This window comes from Amblyraja radiata, chromosome 1, assembly GCF_010909765.2.
Source record: "Amblyraja radiata isolate CabotCenter1 chromosome 1, sAmbRad1.1.pri, whole genome shotgun sequence".
In the NCBI taxonomy this organism is placed as follows: Eukaryota; Metazoa; Chordata; class Chondrichthyes; order Rajiformes; family Rajidae; genus Amblyraja; species Amblyraja radiata.
In genome coordinates, this window is record NC_045956.1 from 105,873,612 (window position 1) to 105,895,478 (window position 21,867).

At 40.7% G+C, this 21,867-nt stretch overlaps 1 protein-coding gene across 2 annotated transcripts in view; it reads right to left on the reverse strand.

Annotated features, from left to right (window-relative positions):
• The window catches only part of gabra2 (gamma-aminobutyric acid type A receptor subunit alpha2), a 197,428-nt gene extending 175,814 nt beyond the window's left edge, over nucleotides 1-21,614 (reverse strand). The window contains exons 1-2 of one of the 2 annotated variants that reach the window (XM_033028049.1): nucleotides 21,512-21,614; nucleotides 19,846-19,935 (exon numbers count right to left, since the gene is read on the reverse strand). In XM_033028049.1, the coding sequence (XP_032883940.1) occupies nucleotides 19,846-19,925 (80 nt within the window). In that variant the 5' untranslated portion in view covers nucleotides 19,926-19,935; nucleotides 21,512-21,614. Of the gene's footprint in view, nucleotides 1-19,845; nucleotides 19,936-20,249; nucleotides 20,810-21,511 lie in introns of those variants that run through there. The other variant, XM_033028039.1, reaches the window with a different exon arrangement.
• Between the last annotated feature and the right edge of the window lie 253 nt (nucleotides 21,615-21,867).

Below are 21,867 nucleotides of genomic sequence, written 5' to 3' on the forward strand. Positions count from 1 at the left end.
TGAAAGCACAATCTCCAAATCAAAAATATTGTAAAATCATGACCGAAACATTAATAATTCTTCACCTACTTTGGTGCACTGTGGTAGAAATGACTGGATCCCGCAGATTTTCTTCATTACTCCATTTTTACTAAAAGTGAATGCAGTTAGCTCCTCACCTTGGATCTATGTTTTGCTTTACTTGCATCTCTGGTAAATTATTCTCTTCCCAAGCAGTGAAAACCAGCATAAAGAAACTATTGATAAAGACCTGCCACTTCCCGATTTCCCGACAAACGTTACATGGCACACAACCACGCTGATTATTAGACAGTGGAAAATCACTTTGCACTATCAACTTCAAGGTCAAGATGAAAGCAAAATTCTTACAAAGCTGTCAGCCTCAGAACAATCTCAGCAAGTGTTTGCATTAAGTTAAATCTGTATGAACATTAAAAAAACACAGGAAAAGGAAGGCATACAGCCAGCTGTTCAAGCCTGTTTCACCACACACCAGTCATGGCTTATCTGGCCTTGACATCAACTCCACTTGCATTAAAATTCTCCATAATCCTTGATTGCCTTGTGGGTTAAAATCTATTTATCCTGGCCTTGAATAAATTCAATGAATTAACCTCCACAGCTTTCTTGGACAAAGTATTACAAATATTCATGATTCCCAGAAAAGAGATTCCACCTTATCTCCACCTTGCACAGCATATCAGTAGCCTGTAAACTTAACCTCAACTTCATATGTTCAACGTGATAGGAGCAAAATTAGGCCATTTGACCCATCAAATCTACTCCACCATTCGATTATGGCAGATCTATCTTTCCCTCCTAACCCCATTCTTCTGCCTTTTCCCCATAACCCCTGACACTTATACTAATCAAGAATCTATCTATCTCTGCCTTGAAAATATTCATTAACTTGGCCTCCACAGCCTTCTGCAGCAATGACAGATTAACCTCAGTACAACTTGCTCTCTCTATTGTAAAACCAAAGCCTTGTCGAGCAATAGGCCCTGGCATAACTTTTTTTTTAAACTTTTTCATATTTCAGGATAGGGTGATCAATGGCAAGCCAACGTTTGTTGACCATCTTTAATTGTCAATAGGCCTTACCAGGTCATGCAATTTTAGCTTGGTGTCAACCACATTGGGAATGGAGTCACATGTTGCCAGACGGGGTAATGGTGGTAGATTTATTTTCCCGATAATGAGAACCATATGGACTTTTGCAAATTTCAGTTGCCATCATTGATCATCTTCTTGACGATCGTTACTTTTATTATTTCTTTTTAAAAATTACAAATTACAAACCAAATTTAAATTTCAGAGCCACAAAAAGAGAATTTAAACTTGTGTCCCTGAATCATTAGTCCAGTCCTCAGGGTTACCAATTAAATAATTGATTTCTCACTTTGCCAGTTAAGAAGGATTTTCAACCTGAAATACTTAAAGTCCAGATACCTTTGTTTATCTCTCCACAGGTGCTGCCTGACTCACTGAGTATTTCCAGCAATGTTTTTGACAGAGCAAGTCCCACCATCAAAACTGCTGATTAGGCTTTGATATTCATCTTTGCAAAATTTAAAACCTGGCAAAGACCTTGAATGCTTTGGGAGCATTCAAAAAACCTTTTAAAAAATCAACACAAATTTTAACAAAAATCTTCAACATTTTAATAACTTTCAAAACATTTAACTTTATTAAGTCCTGGGAACTGAGGGGTGAGCTAATAGATGTATACAAAATTAAGAGGGAGTCAGATAGAGTAAAACAAAAAAATATTTTTCCCTTGGTGGGAGTATCTAAAACAGGCCTGTGTAGGTAGAAGATGAGACGTAGGAGATTTAGAGGGATCTGAAGGGGAATTTTTTCCCACATACCGAATGGTTAGAATCTCGAACATACTGCCTGAGTATACTTTCACATTTTAGAAATATCAAGCAAGCTACTGCATTCACCTCTGGAAAGGTATGGATGAGGTGCTGGTGAATGGGTCTAGTATTGTTAAATACAATGGCCAGAATGTACGTGGTGAACCAAAGAGCTGGTTTCTGTGCTGAATTACTCTATGAACCCATGGCTTAACTAATTCAAACAATATAAATTCATCTGGTTGAGCATGTGTTAAGTCTGTACATTCTCCGTGTGATAACATGGGTGTCCTTGGAGTTCCCTAGTTCTCTTCCAAATCTCAAATATGTACCAGTAGGTTAGTTATCTCCAAGTCTACGCTGGTTGCGGGATATTCAGAGTATAGTTGACAGGCAAATTATGCGGAATAGTTTGTGGGGAAACAAATGGAGTGAATAGGATTGATGGGATTGTTCCTAAGAGATGGCACAGACATGTTGAGCCAAATAGGCTCCTTCTAAAAAAAAAATAAGAAAGTATTAGGATAATGTTATCCTCATCTGTCATACTGTAGTTCAGATGCCGCATTGAAATAAATGAACAAGCTTCTATGCCAGATTAAACTCTGCAGATTTCATTCCTGTGTCAGATCAAACTGAGTGCAGATGCTCCACTGGGAGTACTGAGAATGTGCGACAAACTCATCATGTACCAACGGGCTTCATGTTCACGTGGGAGTGCCCAACTCGTTTCTGTCAAAAGAAGAAGAATCGGCAGATTTTTGGGGAATGGGGGACATTTCCAAGAAGGTCCAGCCCCTTATTTATTTAGCTGTGGCTCGGAGTAATGGGCTACTCTGAATACATAAAAAATAACAAAATACAGATCCATTGCAAAACTTATGAAGCATGATGCCCTGATACCATCCAGGGCTCTCCCAAGAATACACCCAAGCGGTATGAACATTGACTTCTCTAATTTCCAATAGCCCTGGCTTTCCCTCTCTATCCCCTCCGCCTTCCCAGTTCTCCCACCATCTTACTGTCTCCGACTATAGACAATAGACAATAGGTGCAGGAGCAAGCCATTCGGCCCTTAGAGCATGGCTGATCATCCCCAATCAGAACCCCGTTCCTGCCTTCTCCCCATTTTCCCTGACTCCGTTATCTTTAAGAGCCCTATCAAGCTGTCTCTTGAAAATATTCAGAGAACCGGCCTCCACCGCCCTCTGAGGCAGAGAATACCACAGACTCACAATTCTCTGTGTGAAAATGTGTTTCCTCATCTCCGTTCAAAATGCCTTATCCCTTATTCCTAAACTGTGGCCCCTGGTTCTGGACTCCCCCAACATCGGGAACATGTTTTCTGCCTCTAGCATGTCCAAACCCTATATGTTTCAATTAGGTCTCCTCTCATCCTTCTAAATTGCAGAGTATACAAGCCCAGCGCTCCATTCTCTCAGCATATGACAGTCCCGCCATCGGGGAATTAACCTTGTGAACCTACGCTGCATTCCATCTATAGCAAGAATGTCCTTCCTCAAATTAGGGGACCAAAACTGCACACAATACCCCAGGTGTGGTCTCACTTGAGCCCTATACAACTGCAGATGGGCCTCTTTGCTCCTATACTCAACTCCTCTTGTTATGAAGGCCAACATGTAATTCGCTCTATTCACTGCCTGCTGTACCTGCATGCTTACTTTCATTGACTGATGAACAAGGACCCCCAGATCCCGTTGTACTTCACCTTTTCCCAACATTTTGATAATAATCTGCTTTCCTGCTTTTGATACCAAAGTGGATAACCTCACATTTATGCACATTAAACTGCATCTGCCATGCATCTTCCCACTCATCCAACCTGTCCAAGTCACCCTGCATTCTGATAGCATCCTACTCACAGTTCACACTGCCACCCAGGTTTGTGTCATTTGCAAATTTGCTAATGTTACTTAGAATCCCTTCATCTACTGTAAATCATTGATATATATTGTAAATAGCTGTGGTCCCAGCACCGAGCCTTGTGGTACCCCAAGGCTCTCACTTAGCCTTTTTTCCCTGTTGCCAGCCGGGCAATCTTGGCAGCTTTTTTGGTTGCCAAATGACAGTTTAGGTGGTCATTTTAGACGGTTTGCATGACACGTGCGATAATGTGCTCAGACGAAGGGCGTAGTTACCAGTTGGAATTATGCTCACATATTATTTCTGCTTCAAATAAAGTCACAAACTAAACATATTCACCAATCAACACATGATATATACCACAATGACATGCAGCAAAATTATAATACAGTATCTCAACTCTTTTTATACATTGCAATTAATGCAATTTCTACTAGTTCTTTCCACTTCCAAACAAAAATGTGGTTGGATTATTCAGCGTATGATCAACCTGTGTCAATAAATCCTGGACCATGGTAACATATATGCTTAACCATGCACACTACAGATTGATGCAAGCATGTTTTCTGTGAATGACCGAAAATTACCATGACATGGCCATAGCATGGGTTGTTATTGCTATTTGTACAGAAACACTCTCGCTTCCCACATAATTTATCCATAACAAAATATACAGGTTACAAGGACATTTCTAAAGGCATTTTATGATAATAGCTGTTAAAACCGACTATACCCATCTGACTGGTTAAACATTACACTAACTGACAAGAGATGGCCAAAGGACATAACTGCAGCAAATGTTCTTTTGATAATATGTGTAAAGGTATCAAAATGCCACATTACCGGACATTCAGATTAGATGTACATGTTGTGAACAGCAATGAAGAAACCCAGTTTGAACGCACCAGATTAAAAAAAAATAATTGATAAATGTTGTTTCCATCATTCCCACTTCAGAATTATCGTTAAAATTTCAACTGAAATATCTCCTGACCAAATTTGTGATGTATATGACCGACTGTAGAAGTAAAATCTGGATAAATCCAACATATAGTTGTGAATTTGTGTACCTTCGATTTTCTAGCATCTGCAGTTCCTTCTTAAACATATAGTTGTGAATGTTGCTTATTAAATAACTACAGTACTTATACTCCATTTTAAGAGCATTGACTTGCCGTTAAAATAAATTCTGTAATAACGTGTCAATGGTAACAGTGACAATCGAACACTGCGGTTTTAATGTTTAATAAACTGCAGATGCTGGAAAATCGAAGGTACACAAATAATAACATTGGGAATTAAAATACATTTGATTGCATTCCGTTATCAAACATAGTCAATGTTCGCTCTGAATACATTTCCAGCACAATAGGGTCAGGGAGGGGGAGGGGGGGGGGGTTGTGTGAATCAGTGCACGGTGGATAGATGGTGGGGTGGGGGGGGGGGGGGATCAGTACAGGATGGATGGGGGGGTGGAATCAGTGCAGGATGAAGGGGCGGATCAGTACAGGATGAATGGGGGGGGGGGGGGGGTCAGTACAGTGTGGTTCGAAGGGTCTGTGCAGGATGAATGGGGGATCACTAGAGGATAAATGAGGGGATCAGTACAGGATGAATGAAGGAGAATTGCAGGATGGATGGGAAGGAGGGTAAGTACAGGATGAATTGGGGGACCAGTGTAGGATGGATGGGTGGGTGGCAGAAGGTGGATAGGGTGATCAACGCAGGATTAATAGATTGGGGGTAGATGGGGAGGGGAGCACAGGGGATGTCAGTGAGGACTGAATAGAGGGCGGAATGGGGATCAGTGCGGGATGGAGAGGAGGGGTCCCAGGATAAGGGGGGGGGGGTGTGGAGGGAGGTGTACAAGAGAGAAAGAGAGAGAGAGAGAGAGAGATAGAGGGGAGGTGGGGAGGAAGGAAGGTTAGCGCTCCTCGGACAATATCGCCCCGCTGCCTTGGCCGTCCCTGTCCAACGCCAAGTGCCGCCGCCATTTCCCCTCCTCCGCCAGCCAACAGCAAGGTGTGGGACCGAGCTGCTACTGACGGCGGAAGGAGGCCTCCCCCTCCCTCTCTCCTCCCGGCCTCATCGTGCGAGAGGGTTTGTTTTGAAAGAGCCATTGGCAGAGTGGCAGGCAGCGGCCGCAATCAGGGCGGGCGGGGTGCGGGAGGAGGAGGAGAAGGAGCCGCTGCGCGGGGCCCGACATTCGCTCCGATCCTTCGTCACCCTGCACCTAGTATCTTTGCCCCACAATACAGCCGGTGCCGACACGAAAAGTCACGTTCCTTTTCTCCACAGATGCTGCCTGACCCGTGGAGTTACTCCAGTTTTGTGTGTCTATCTTCGGTATAAACCAGTATCTGCAGTGCCAAGCCGGCCAAAATTACTCAGCGTTTAGGTTGCCCGGCGGCACTTTGGGTGGTCAATGGCACCCGGGCAACCACTAATTTCGAGCCCTGGGTACCCCACTAGACACTGCCTGTCATTCTGAAAGGGACCCGTTAATCCGTACTCTTTGTTTCCTGTCTGCCAACTAATTTTCTATCCATGTCAGCACTCTACCCTTTGACTACATTCTATCGTTGTCCCGCCCGCTCCCCTGACATCAGTCTGGAGGGGTCTCGACCCGAAACTATAAGAACGTGTAATAACTCAGAATCCATACATAAATATAAATTATTTATTATAGTAAACACACAGAGCTCAAATACATAGGTGTTGTAAACTCAAGCTCAACAACGAATCTAACTAGAGGCTGGACTAACAGACTAGATAATATGAGACACTCAACCAGATGACTGTTTGAGTATACAGTGGTATGCAGTAAAACATGACATGGATCAGGTCAACTAATACTGATCTGACATCCTCTTTTTTAAGTATAATAAAACATGCATCTAAATAAGCATATAACTAAAACTTCCAAAGTATAGTAGGATGACACCGTGCTTTATAAATTGCAACTAAGCTGTGAATAATATGAATAAGGAGGAGTACAATGTGGCGTGGAGGACTGCGATATCTACATGGCTGCAGTGCACCAAGGTCAAGTGATCACACCTGCTGAAACAATGTAACAGTGGTGGCGAAAATTGATACAGGTGCTCGCTGTAATGTTATGTCTCAAATGGATTTCTCAAAGCTACGCAATACTAAGAAGATGAAAGCAAGCAGCGCCACATTACTCGCTTATGGTGGAAGCAAATTACTTCCCATTGGAGTTGACGACCTGCAGTGCCACCTAGCGACACAGTCATACAAACTACGGTTTTATATTGTATATACCCCTTCTGGGTGTAGAAGCTTGTATTGACATGGGGCTGGATTCATTCAGCAAAGCTGTTCATCCACTAATACCAACCCATGACTCTACACAATGCATCTTGGTCGATTACAAAGACATTTCTCAGTTCATGGGGCCCCTCTCTCTCTCTCATGTTGGACAATGCAGGACAATTTACAAGCCAAAGCTTCAAAGACTTTGCCCAATGCTGGGATTTCAAACATGTCACCAGCAGCCCAGAATATCCGCAGTCGAACGGGTTAGCGGAACAAGCCGTTCGCAGTGCTAAACAGATGATGGAAAAATCTAAAAGGGCGGGGTCCGATGTCTTCCTGGACCTCACGCTGGCTAGAGCAATCAGGTCTTGTTGAGTTAATGAAGTGACCGAAGCACACATTAAAACACTGACCACACCACAGGCTGCGTATAGCATCGATGCTGCGCGACTGTATGTTAGAAGAGATCGACAACCTTATCAGCTTAATGAAACAAAACAGACCCCTTCTGACTGGCCTGGCATAAAATTTATTAATGACCGCAATAATTGCGGAGGTTCAAATTTGCCATGGCTGCAAACGCAGAAACCATTTCTGGAGAAACTGTTAATCCCACTTCTGACACCATATAAGAATGTGTAGTAATTCAGAATCCGTACATAAGTATAATTTATTTATTATAGTAAACACACAAAGCTCAAGCTCAACTACAAATCTAACTGGAGGCTGGACTAACAGACTAGATACAGTGGAATGCAGTCAAACATGACATGGATCAGGTCACCTAATACTGACTGATCTACAGAAGCGTCATCCATTCCTTCTCTCCAGAGATGCTGCCTGCCCCGCTGAGTTACTCCAGCATTTTGTGTCTACCTTCAACAGCCTATTGATTTATCAAATAGTTTGAGAATCCCCAAGATTCAGCCTGATTGCTTCAATAGTTTAGGTTTTCTCAGCACCCAAGATAAAACAATGGTTATTAAATTAACCCCAATTCTCATTTGCAATGCAAAATGTTAAAGTCATAATCCATGTTGGTTAATTTGCTACATAGATTAGCTAGCAATAAACTATTGAACATGTAATATTTCACTTTGTTGAAGAAAAAACACTTCAGGTAGTCAGTTACATACATTCAGGAAGCTGCTGATATTTACATTTCATTTCTCCCTGCATGTCTATAAAAATATCTGATCCATCTGTTTGATCATGACTGTGCTTTTCTGGTGTTGATATGCAACGCTACAATGCATCAGAACCTCTAACTTGACACGGATGTTTATTAAGCATGCTTAATGGATAAGGTAAGTGAATGAATTAGAACATTTATTTGTTTAGAGTTCAGTTATTATATTACATTTTTAAGTTGGGTATATTGATGGAAAAATTGTAGATCAATGTAGCTTCATTTTTAATTGGAATTCATACCGGCACCTTAATGTTTCCAAAATAAGACCAGTAATACAAAGTAGATGGCATCCAGCAGTGAGCTATGCACGGTGAGGTACACGGGCAATAAAACAAAAGATATTTATTGATATGCAAGCAGTGCTTTGAATTAGGATGATTCACCAATCTCATACAGTAGGATCATGTACTGTCCATCAACCCTGAAGAATTAATTATTCATTTATTATAGAAACAATAACAAAATACTTCAAGACTCTTTTCTTGCTATAAGCAGTCCCAGACTCTTATAATCAAACCCATCTCTGATTCAAATTTGACTAAAAATCAGCAGATGGATATTAACAGGAGACTGACCCACACAAAATGTTTGATATATTATCAATTGTATAAGGCGTTGCTACTCCAAAAATACAGTTCTGTGCACATTATCTAAAAACAGAGGCTTGACCATTGACAACAAATGTAGACAGATTCAGAAACTGTGTCTTTCTCAATATTATCAGACTACTAAATGGTCCTCCCATTAATTAGGGTGTAGTCCCAATCTTCCAGCCTACCTCATTGCAAACATTGGATGTTTTCTTAGCAACTGTAACACTATAATCCTGTTGCACGCAAGTATTTTTCTCTTTGCACTACCTATTGTACTTGTGTATTGTTTGATTGCATTCATTTTTAACCATATAACCATATATGTACAATATAGTACAAATTGACTAAGATAGCATGCAAAGCTTTTCGCTGTATTTCAGTACATGTGATAATAATAAACCAATACCAATACTAACTAATGAATGGCTCAAAATTTCAGAAATAACTGCCATAGAAAAGACAAAAATCACAAAAGTAAAGCTTATATACCTTATATATATATATGCTAACTCAGCAATGTTGGCAAAATGTTAATCGTGTATCAAGATTCAGCCTCACTAAAGTGTAGGAAAGAACTGCAGTTGCTGGTTTAAATGGAAGGTGGACACAAAATGTTGGAGTAACTCAGCGGGACAGGCAGCATCTCTGGAGAGAAAGAATGGGTGACGTTTCGGGTTGAGACCCTTTTTCAGACTGAAGTTCAGTATTCTCATTCTTCCATCGAAAAATAAAAATAAAAAAGGTCTTGACCCAAAACGTCACTCATTCCTTCTCTCCAGGGATGCTGCCTGGCCCGCTGAGTTACTCCAGCATTTTGTGTCCACCTTCAGCCTCACTAATGTAGCAGTCTAATGTATCAGTCAATGTTTGTTGAAGAATCATTCAAAACAGACGAGTAAATTTTACCAAAATATTTACAACCTGCTTAAATCTGATTAATTAGAAATTAAAATATCGTTTGAAATAAGTATCCCACAATAAATATTCCAAAAGCACAGGAAATAGACGGAGTCCAATTATGAATAGCAGGCCCATAATTTATACACATCAATCATCGCAATAGCTTCAAAGCTCTAGTTCATTGTAAAATGGCTCTATTTGTTTTCAAGATTCCTTTAATCTTACTGAGAAATTTCTAAAACACTATTTGTAGAAATTACAATTTACTTGGTCATTTGTCAGCTGTGTCACATTTTTCAATATTATTTCTAACACAGCATCAACTTCTCAGAAGTAGATTACAATTTTGATGTAATTCTTTCTTTTAAAGTCACTCAGGAAAAAATCCTTAAAACTGAAGGAGAACCAATCACTCATATTTCTTCAGTTATACTGTATTAATTTCTTAAAGGTATCAACCAATCTTTAAGTAAATGTACTATAACGTTTTTAACTTTCATACAGTTTAGGACGATTATTTTTAAAAGAACTATGAATGCATGTATACATTAATAGCCAATAAACCTGTTATTTGATTCGACCAGTGATAACAGATTTCAATGAAAGATATTGCTAGGCATTTCCAGCTAAAATATTTTAGATGCTTTGTCAGGGGAAGAGAACAGAATGATAAAAAAATATCAGAACTTATCTGGACCTATCATTTTTCTCCCATCATTGTTTTCTGAAGCAAGCCTTGCTTATATTAAAAGGAAGATTCAATAAATTTAATCCAAGAAGAAGCCTTCTACCTCGCGACCATTGAGAGTCTACTGACATATTACATGTCAGTGTGGTATGCAGGATGCTCCGCTGCAGACAAGAAAGCGCCCCCGAGAGCAGAGAGAATCACCGGCTGCCCATTGCTCTCTCTGGAGGACATTGCCACCTCACGCTACCTCAGCAGAGCCACTAACATCATCAAAGACTCCACACACCCACACTCCACGCACCACCTTTTTGAACTGTTGCCCTCTGGCAGGCGTTACAGGTCAGCCAAAACACGCACCTCCAGACTCAGAGACAGTTTCTTCCCCAAAGCAATCTGCACACTCGATATGAACAAACACTGAGTATTATCCATGCTGCACTTTTCCATGCTGCTACCCACCTCGCACTTTACTATCACCATGTGCAATACTGATTATTTATTTATCTTGATACCTAGTTTTATAACATTGTTTTTAAATTGTGTCCTGTGTTTTTATGTTATGCAGCAATGGAGTGGCAATAATAATTTTGTTGTATGCAGAGCTTACAATGACAATTAAAGGCATTCAAATTCAAATTCAACTAAAAGATGATCAGGCAAAATGCCTTTGCTTATAATTGTATTTTCTAAGTATGGGATTCTTTAAATTTAGTGAGTCTGTAATCTTATCATTCAAGGTGAATGTATTTGGAAGCATTAATGAGTTTTCTAAACAAACCACTGGCAAAAAGAAAATGTTCACTGTTCTTGGTATTTTACACAAATTTAAAAAGTACAAAACGAGAAAAAAACATGCGAAGGAAACTATAACTTCATTTTTGCAGGTAACACTGAAGCAAGGATGCCGCCGGACGACCAAGGAAAGTTGTGCAAAAAGGTTTAGTGACTGCTGTGGAACAGACTTCCAACAGCAGTTAACAGCTGTGATGCATCCAACGCATCAAGCAACAATGAGCAGCCATATCGAAGATTTCCCACCAACAACAGACCAAAAAATAAAAGGCACAGTTTTTCCAATAGGTTTTTATACATTTTACAGTGCACAAAATAATGATACCTGTACAAGATTAAGATAGAAGCGGGTATATCAAAAACAACATAGAAACATAGAAAATAGGTGCAGGATGCCATTTGGCCCTTCGAGCCAGCACCACTATTCATTGTGATCATGGCTGATCATCCACAATCAGTAACCTGTGCTTGCCTTCTCCCAATATCCCTTGATTCTGCCAGCCCCTAGAACTCTATCTAACTCTCTTTTAAATTCATCCAGTGAATTGGCCTCTACTGCCTTCCGTGGCAGAGAATTCCACAAATTCACAACTCTCTGGGTGAAAACGTTTTTTCTCATCTCAGTTTTAAATGGCCTCCCTTTTATTCTTAGACTGTGGCCCGTTGGTTCTGAACTCCCCCAACATTGGTAATTTTTTTCCTGCATCTAGCTTGTCCAGTCCTTTTATAATTGTATATGTTTTTATATGATACCCTCTCATCCTTCTAAATTCCAGTGAATACAAGCAGAGTCTTTCCAATCTTTTCTCATGTGGCATTGTTTGTATTTTTATTCTTCGATGGGAGAATGAAAAGAATGAGAAACATTTTTTTGTATGATCCACCTTGCAGTACTCCCCAATTCCTAGCTATCACAAAAACTGGTTTTCACATAATCTATGGAAATGGCAGAGTATACAGACAACCACAATAGTGATGTGAAAATCACACCTCAGAAACATTCACTTTATAGTTAAGCTGTTCCAATTTTTACAACACAGGTAACTATTTAATAAAATCAATTTACTGTCCAGTCTACTCCCAAACGTCAGCAAACTGATGGGATGTGTGAGATTTGACCAAAAGTGCTATCTAGTTGCATGTAACCACCAATAACCTCCTCTCATATGCTCATTTTGGGATTCATCTGGACCATATAGCTCCATGGCTCAATAGTTGTGATCTAAAAATGGACAAAATAATTGAATACCAGCCACAAAAGTAGACTGATTTCCCGTACCATTAAAGCAACAACTAACCAAGTGTACACAAAGGAACTTCAGTACAACTTAAGTCCATTGGAAATAAAGGAGAGAGCATTTGAATGGAAGGAGTTATACCATGTACAAACTAAGATTGCTGCAATACTTCAATGATATCGGCGAATTCTACAGCCAATTATTTTGACAATGACCTTTTCATCATGAGATCAAAAGGTGGGCATGATCACTGATAATAACACCGTTGTCAATTCCAATCACAGTTTGCAGGAAGTAAAGTAGCACAAGCCTGTTTCCAACAAGACCTAGACAGCATCTTTGCAGGAATCGATAAGTGACAAGTAACCACTGGTCAATACCCAACTTGGGACAGTCTCAACACTTATTCTTCATAATCAAAGGTATTACCATCACTGAGTCCTTTACAATCAGCAACTTAAGGGGCTTGCCATTGACCAGAAATGTAATCCGACCGGCCACATAAATATTGTGGCTACAAGAGCATCTCAGAATTTATGTCACCCTGCATCAAATGACTCTCCTCCTGACCTTTCCATCACAAGTAAGGCACGTCAAAAATGTGATGGAATTTGTCCACTTGGTAAACACAGTTTCAAGACACCCAAAATTGTCCAAGGCAAAACTGCCCTCTTTGTTGTTACCCAAATAAAAATGGAAATAGTTGAGGTTCAAGTTCCTTGCTGTTAATATTATCAATGATCCGTCATGGACTGACCACATTAATGCGCCAGCCAAGAAGGCACACAAACACCTCTACTTCCTGAGGAGACGGAGGAAATTTTTGCATGTCTCTAGTGACTCCTACAAACTTCTACAGGTGTACCATTGAATGCATACTGTTGGGTTGCATCCAAGCTTGGTTTGGGAGCAGTCCTGCATAAGACCACAATAAATTGCAGAGAGTTATAGATATAGGCCAGTTCATCACATAGACCAGACTTCTCACCATTTGCACTACATGCTGCTTCGGAAAAGCAGCCAACATCATCAAAGACTTGTCCTATCCTGGTCATTCTTCTTCTCTCTGCTCCCATCTAGCTGATGATACAGAAGCTTGAAACCTCACACCATCACTCAGAACCCCCCCATCCGCTATCAGGCTTGTGAATGGTCCTTCCATAAGCTAGGGTGCTGTTCGATAAATCTATGCCCTATCGAGGATATTTCATAATCAGAATCAGAATCGAACTTTATTCGCCAAGTATGTTTTGCAACATACGAGGAATTTCATTGGCCATGTCAGTCATACAATTAAAAGCAGCAGATCACTCAAAAACACATTTTAACATGAACATCCACCACAGTGACTCCTACATATTCCTCACTGTGAAGGAAGGCGAAATAAAGTTCAAGTCCTTCCCTTAATTCTTCCTCGGTCGTGGGTCTCGAGCCTCTGTTGAGGGGACGATCTTGACTCCCGTAGCCGGCAGCATTCGGGCCCTCCGCGTCGAGGCGATCAGCTGCCGTATCGGGGGGGATGTCAGCTCCCCCGCGCCGGGCGATCGGACCTCATGTCGGGGCTGGTCAAGCCTTCCACGACGTTGGAGCTTCCCGATTAGCCTCTCCCGACTGCGAGCTTGATGGTAAAGTCCGCGGTGGCTGCGGTGGGAGCAATCCCAGGCAAGGGATCAGCTCCGATGTTAAGTCTGCACCCCACGATAGGGCTCAAAGTCGGTTCGAGGAGGCTTCCAGCTCCATCAATGGAAGGCCGCAGAGCACCCGGAGAATGTGATCCGAAAATTAATCACATCTCCGGCAAGGTAAGAAATTGAAAAAAAGTTTCACCCGATCAGCTCCCCCCACATAAAACAAATCAAAGAACATTAAAACAAACTTTTAACACACTAAAAAATAACAACAAGAATGAAAAACGAACAGACTGCCAGCTGGGCAGCCATCTCCCCGGCACCCCAGAGTATTTTTACTATGAAACTCACAAGTAATTAAGCAAATTAGTCCTGAAAATATGCTGGAGAAGACTGCTGCAGTACACACTCTGAAGAAACTTGGAATCAATGACATAAACTTCTGGATTTTCACATTTGAGTTTTCTGTAAATTAATTTCAGTTATACTCTGGGGGTGTGAGATTGCAACCTTCACATGCTGCACCCTGTTTCGACGAATGCAATCAAACTGGCATGCACAAACAGAAGATCAAACAAAACAAGTTGTCTTACAATTTTAGGCTGTGCATGCCATACGCAAGAAGAAGGTATACTCTGTTTTTGCGTTCAGTGCTAATAGCCTTACCATTATTTCTTCCCACAAATTCCAACCATCAACTTTTTTATATTAATTTCAATTAACAGCTGCTGTCCACCAGTAAGATCTATTATTTGTCCTCTGTAGCCAATTATTCATCACCAACTGCTTTGAAAGGAGTAAGAAACGAATGGGTTCTACTAACACCAGGTGTTCGACACAATAAGATTACTATTCTTAATATTTGCAGGGCAAATATTTCCCCAAAGCCTTTTAAAACACCTGGGATTGCATGCATTAAGTATCTTATTTGCTACGGGGAGACACAATGAAAAAAGCACCACACAGTGCAACCCTAGCATTGTCACAGCATAGCATTGGGTGTTAGTAAAATGCACAGAAAATGAAACTTTCAAAAGCAGTTACTTAACCAATTTGCAAAAGTGCACCAAATGAAGTCAATCACAATTTAAATAATTATTTCTAAATTCGCCCTGAAAGAACTATTGCAAGTAACATTACCAATAAAATTATACTTGTCAATAACAAGGCAATTCCAGGTCACATACACAAGTAATATGTTAAAGCTGGCTCCACTGAAGAGTCAATCAATGTTCCTTCAGTCATATCTTAAATTTAGAGATAAAAAATAAACTCTCTGCTCATCCCAGAAAGAATCATCCTGTCAAACTGTAGCTCATGAATCAAGGTATTCACTGAGTCATCAAAACAACACATGTAACCATTATGGCCTGTTTCCGTGCTGTAATTGTTATATGGTTATATGTTATATGGTTAAGACCGTAACTGTACTAAAAACAATCGCATTTGTCAAATCATTCTGGCTTTATCTTAAATAATGACAATACAGGCGGCTGTGCCTCACCATCTCCCTCAAATTGAACAGGTCACAAATACTGTACACAATGCTACATCAACATTGATCGTGACATGTTTAGGAAGAAACTGCAGATACTTGTTTAAACCGAAGATAGACACAAAATGCTGGAGTAACTCAGCGGGACAGGCAGCATCCCTGGAGAAAAGAAATGGGTGATGTTTCGTGTCTGAAGAAGGGTCTCGACCCGAAACATCATCCATTCCTTCCCTCCAGAGATGTTGCCGGTCCCACTGTGTTACTCCAGCATTTTGTGTCTATCATTGATAGACTCTTAAAGATAGCGGAGTCAGGGGATATGGGGAGAAGACAGGAACGGGGTACTAATTGGGGATGATCAGCCGGGGATCACATTGAATGGCGGTGCTGGCTCGAAGGGCCGAATGGACTACTCCTGCACCTATTGTCTATTGTTTATTGGCCGTGACATCTTGTGTTTAATTATGTTAAAAGATACTGATATTTAGGGAAATGACTGTAGCATGCCAAAATATCTCCTCGAGAACTGTATCATACACATATCTAGCTTTGTTGGATGTATGCTTTTATGGCCATGAACAATTTTCACTATTTTGCAGGTGAATGTAAAAAGTGTGGACCAGAAAAATATGAAATAGAACATTTTACTGCATTGAGTCATACATGTGCTATTTGTTTATTCTTACAATTGCTGAACAGATATAGGAAAGGTTAAATAACAGGTTCATTTTTATGCAATGTACAGATGTTTGGGATTCCATATTCATATGCACATTCTAGGTATACTTTCAGGGCACACCCATCAGATGATATTTAGCAAAATACTATTAGTGAATAATGTGAAAGCGTTCTAATCAAAAATTTAAATATCCTACTGTGAATGTGACTTTAAGTGGTTTACCTTCAATAATGATTAAAGTAATTTTCTGTTGGGCATACATTATTTATCATTGGTGAACAGTATTGGAGGCTACTCCTCTCATGTGACTGAATAAATCAAATTCTGGGTTCATTTTCTGACATTTGATGTTTCTCTCCATCTATAAGTGGACTACTGCTTTACTCTGACTGAAAAAATGTCCAATTACACATACCTATATTGCAGGACTACTTGGGACCAATGTCATAACTACACCTGTCATAACTTTATATAAAAATGATAACCCCTTTGACCCTAAACAACTTTCACTGGCAACAGAATATACTTGGAATGCAATGCTTGTCTTTTAAGTTTAATGCGATATTTTCGATAATGTTAGAAATATTGAATTCAACATACAGTAAGAAAGCCGTCCAACTGCTATCCAATTGTACAAATCCTATATAAATGCAAAGTGTTTCATAATAATTGAACTGCATCCTTATAATATCCATTGCAAGTTACAATTGATACACAAATATTACTAAAATGACAGGCCCTTTAATCCTTTAGAAATGAGAGCTCAAAATAATCGATTCTGCATTCATTGATGACAACTGATTTAATCACCTAACAAACAAGGAGTTACTTTGACTTTCAATATCTGTGGTTTGCCACTAATCGATTCATCAGTCGGAAATTATATCTTTCAAAGCCAGATAAAAGAAGAGCACCAAATGTCACACAAACGTAATGGTGATTCTATACTCTTTGCTCAGTGATATTCAGCAGTAAGTTATAACTTTGTGAAAATGCAATTAATAAGTGTCAGTCATACAAGTTACTTATAATTTAAACTATAAATTCTAAGTAAATCATTTGTTAAAAAGTAATTTTAAATAAATACTCGCAAGATGCTGTTTTAATGCAGAATTTGTTAATCTTAATGCACACTACTGCATTCACCAACATTACGTTAACAGTTTAATCATTCTGGAAAGTATAATTATAATGCTTATGGAATATTTGTGAACCTTGCCATATTAATAATGCTATATATCTGCATATTAGAAAGATTACAGAAATAAAGAATGGAGTTTGCTGCTTGACAAAACACAAATGTGTACCAAGACACTAGCATCCTTCACTTACAGCTTTGATACATGGATGCCCTATGTCAGACACCATTCCATATGATAATAATTTTGTTTATTCTAGTAATTCTGAAGCAAGTAGCATTCTGATACTTCCTATATTTTTTTAACTGATCATGCATTGCATAAAACTGATGACATTGCAGAAAATGTTACAAAATGTACAGTAAAACTTATTTGAGTCTGCACATCATGAACTAAGTTTGAGCTTGGGTACATTCCCCAGGTTTGACAGCTGGGTTCTGCTAACTAATATGAAAGTACATCAAAAATTCTTCCACCATGTATGGAACAAGCTGCCAGAGGTAGTTGAGACAGGGAATATCCCAACATTTAAGAAGCAGCTAGACACGTCCATGGACAGTTTTGGAGGAATGGACTAAATGCCGGCAAATGGGACTAGTGCAGCTGGGACATGTTGGCCAGTGTGGGCAAATTGGGCCGAAGTGTTTCCACATTGTATCACTCAATGACTCTATGACACCATGTAAATTCTAACATGATTACTCTTCTGCAGTTCTGAAAAAACATTCCAGGCAAGGGATTAATTTATCTTTTTAATTTCATATGCTGACAAACCTGTATTGTTTTAATTTTTATTTCATATATTTCACTTTAGATGCTTAAACTGTATAAACATGAAACAGAAATGAATTTAATTTTGGATATATACACCCACTGAAAATATTTCAAAATCTAATAACTGTGAATATTACCAACCAATTGAGTGATATAATAATCTCTGTTAAACATGCTATGAGGTATCATTAGCTTGGCCATAACATCCAAGTTTGGTACATATTAAATTGCCTTATGCCTATAATGTGTTTTTTTTAATGTCTATGTTTAGCTAAATTTACAAATACCTCAAATATGGTACACTAGAAGATTTCAGTATCTGATTGAGTTATCTGTCAATTATACCTCTATACAAAGTACGGCTCGAACATGGTTACAATAGACAATAAGTGCAGGAGTAGGCCATTCAGCCCTTCAAGCCAGCACAGCCAGTGGTGCTGATCAGCCAGTGGTGCTGACTATCAGCCAGTGGTGCTGATCATCCACAATCAGTACCCCGTTCCTGCCTTCTCCCCATATCCCCTTTATCCATATTACATTTATTGGCATTTTAACACAGGTTCTGATCAATTTATGATAGCTTAATCTACAACATTTATATGAATGAATAAACTTCCCCACATGTAGAAGCAGTGTTGCTCGGCCTATGTTAAAACATTGACACTAGCTCAAGTAAAAAAGTATTTCTAACAGGCTCTTGAAAGACTTTCACTAAAATCACATGATACTGTCTGGGACCATTTTGAATATTCAATTGATATGTGATCAATCAAATTATTTTTCCTTAATCATTCATCTTTTTTTAAAAACAGACAGATTTCATAATATTAAACTGTAAATGCCTTGCTCACTCAGACAGCTGAAACTGCTGGGTTTTTAGCTGAAGTTGTCTGCTGACTCCACCTAGAGGTTTTAAATCTGTTGCAACTCTTCTTTTCTCAAAGTAACCAAAGTGAAACATCAACTGATGTTTCTATAAAACTATGGTTAATCTCCGAATATTGGCTTGGTTATGTTTACTTTTACCCTTCTGCCTTCAAACACCTCTGGTTTACATCACTGGCCATAATGAAATGAAAAAAATCCAATATGGCAGCTATAAGTGTAGCTTTTATAATTTGTCCAAAATGTTCTCAATTTGAAACATGAATAATAATTTGCTGCCATTTACACATTAACGTACATTCCAATTAATTATCCTCCTGCAAGTCTATGTACAATGTTGATCATTCTTATTTTTCACATACAAGATATGTGACATTAAATGCCGATATTGTTTGCACAGGAGCACAATTCTAGTTCTTGAGGTATATCTACTTTCAAGATTTCAGCATATTTTCTGATTAGCTATATACATCAATAGCTTTTATCTGATGCACATAATGTACAATGGAGGAAATCAACTGCATGGGTAACATTATGGCCTCATGCCCACAATCACATTAACATTTTCAATAAGCATATTGAGGATTGGAAAAGCGTACAGTTCCAGTGAATGACAATGCATTTAAAACAATAATTTATTTCAGATTTTCATAGTGGAAAGAAACACCACACACATACTTGTTTTACATACTAGTGGTGATAATTGCTTAAACTGTGAACTGGGCATGTTCTTTCCTGCCTGACACCAGGTTATAAAAGGTTAACAGAAAGCCATGGGTGAAAGCAGTTTAATATTCATCACTCCTCTACTCACCCTACTAGCCAAGAAACCATCAACACCAGACTAATAAGGGCTGAAGGCTGAAATTTGTTCATGGTCAGATGTGTCTTCATGACTGGTCCTCTAAAAAAAAGTTAAAACACAACACAGCTATAGCATAAGGTAAACGTTAAGGCTGCATAAACCTCTACAAGTGTCGGAATCGTGCTCCTAAGCTTTCCATGACTTCAGCACCAAGCAATAATTGATGTGACAAAAGCCAATTTTACAATTTCCAGCTGTATGGTCCCCGAACTACAGGTGTGGGTTTTTTGCCCCTCTGTGCATTAAAAATAACCTTAAAGCGTTCATTTTAAATCGGATGTGTGCAAACCATATTTCCACATGCGGAGAGATTCATCCCCCTCCACCCTCCCCACCTTCCCCAAGTAGCTCACACTGTTTTGGGGACACCGTTGTCACAGCCGCTTCCAATATCGAAGTGGAGAGGCCAGTTGACGGCAGTGGTCAGACTTTAGGACATTTTGCAAGCTTCACTCCACGAATTGGTGCGATCGCAGGTAAAATGCGTTTACAAATCGCAAAGCAGGGCGAGATGCAGGAACAGAAATAAGAGCTGGACCGTTGCAGTTGGGGTTGACAGTGATGCCCAGGTTGCGAGGGGCGAACAAGCGAGGGGCGAGAAGCAACCCGCCGGAGCTGAGAGTTTGCTTCCCTTGCGGGATTGCTGGTGCGGGCAGCCGGCTCCTGGGGGAGAACACGGTGGGTGCTCCGACCTCTTACCTGGGGGGTGCCCGAGGGCTTTGGGGAGGGGGGAAAGGGGGGAACAAGACAGCGGGGCGGGAGGGGGAGGGAGTTGTCTCCCACTGAAGTGAGCGGCAGCCGGAATCCGCGCCAAGCCAGCAAGCCAGCCCTGAGTTGCCTTTGCTCCGAGTGAGCTGCTGCTGCTGCAGCTGGGTGACAGTGCTGTTGCGAGCCCTTCCGCCCGCGCCCGCGCCCGCCCGCGCGCTCCCGATCCCACTCCCGCTCCCGCCAGCCCCAGTGGCCGGGAGCGCGCCGCCGCCGGGGGGAAAGGGGGACACGCCGCGGGGACGCGCACTCGCGGAGTCTCTCCGCTGACACCACCTCTGGGGTAACCCGAGTTGCGGCCGGACACTTGCCTTGGAGGTTGCGGCAAATTACCAGCGGATCGGATCTGATGCCCGACTGCAAAAAAAAGGAAATTCCCCACCGTGGCGCAATACAACACCAAATACCCTTCCTCTTCAGTGCAAAATAAAACCCACCCCATCTCGGCCCGGTGCAAAAGCAAATACCGTCACCCCCCATCCAGCCTATTGCAAATAAAATGCCCTAATCCCCGCCTCTATTATAAAACACCCCTGATTCAGGCCTTCTAGAAGAGGAAGGAATACCCCCTTCAAGTGCTAGTAATGCAAGTCAGAATAATATCTTGCCTCGTGCAAAATTAAATACCTCCCAACCCACCAGGTCTATTTGCAAACAGATACCTCTCTACCCCCCTGCCTCTTCACAACGAGAAATTCTTCCCGTCTCTAAAAACAAATCAGCTGTCATCCAGCTCACACCTGTCCCCACCTTGCCCAGTTCCACACTGTTAAACACCCAGACTTGTCACCCAGCCCAACTCCAAATCTGCAAACACCCAACTCTTGCCCAACTCCATATCCACTCATACCCTGCTTTTCCACCCTGCTCGTCTCCGCATCCAGCCTGGCCACCTCAATTTCTTCCTCAGCTCCGCACCTCTACACATCCCGCCTTCCCACTCTGTCCAGTCTTATTCATTCACACACCCATTCTTCTCAGCCCAGCTCCAACCATGCCCAGCTGCAACCGTGCCCAGCTCCACCCCTGTCCATACCCACCCTACCCATATCTAGACTAATATACACCCAACCATCTAATCCTGCCTAGCTCCACGCACATTCTGCCAACGGGAACAGTGTTAGCCTTTAGTCCATTTATTGGTACTTCTGATGCTTGTATCTGAAAACAACATTAATATTACTTCAGTTGCCTTTTGGCTTCTGC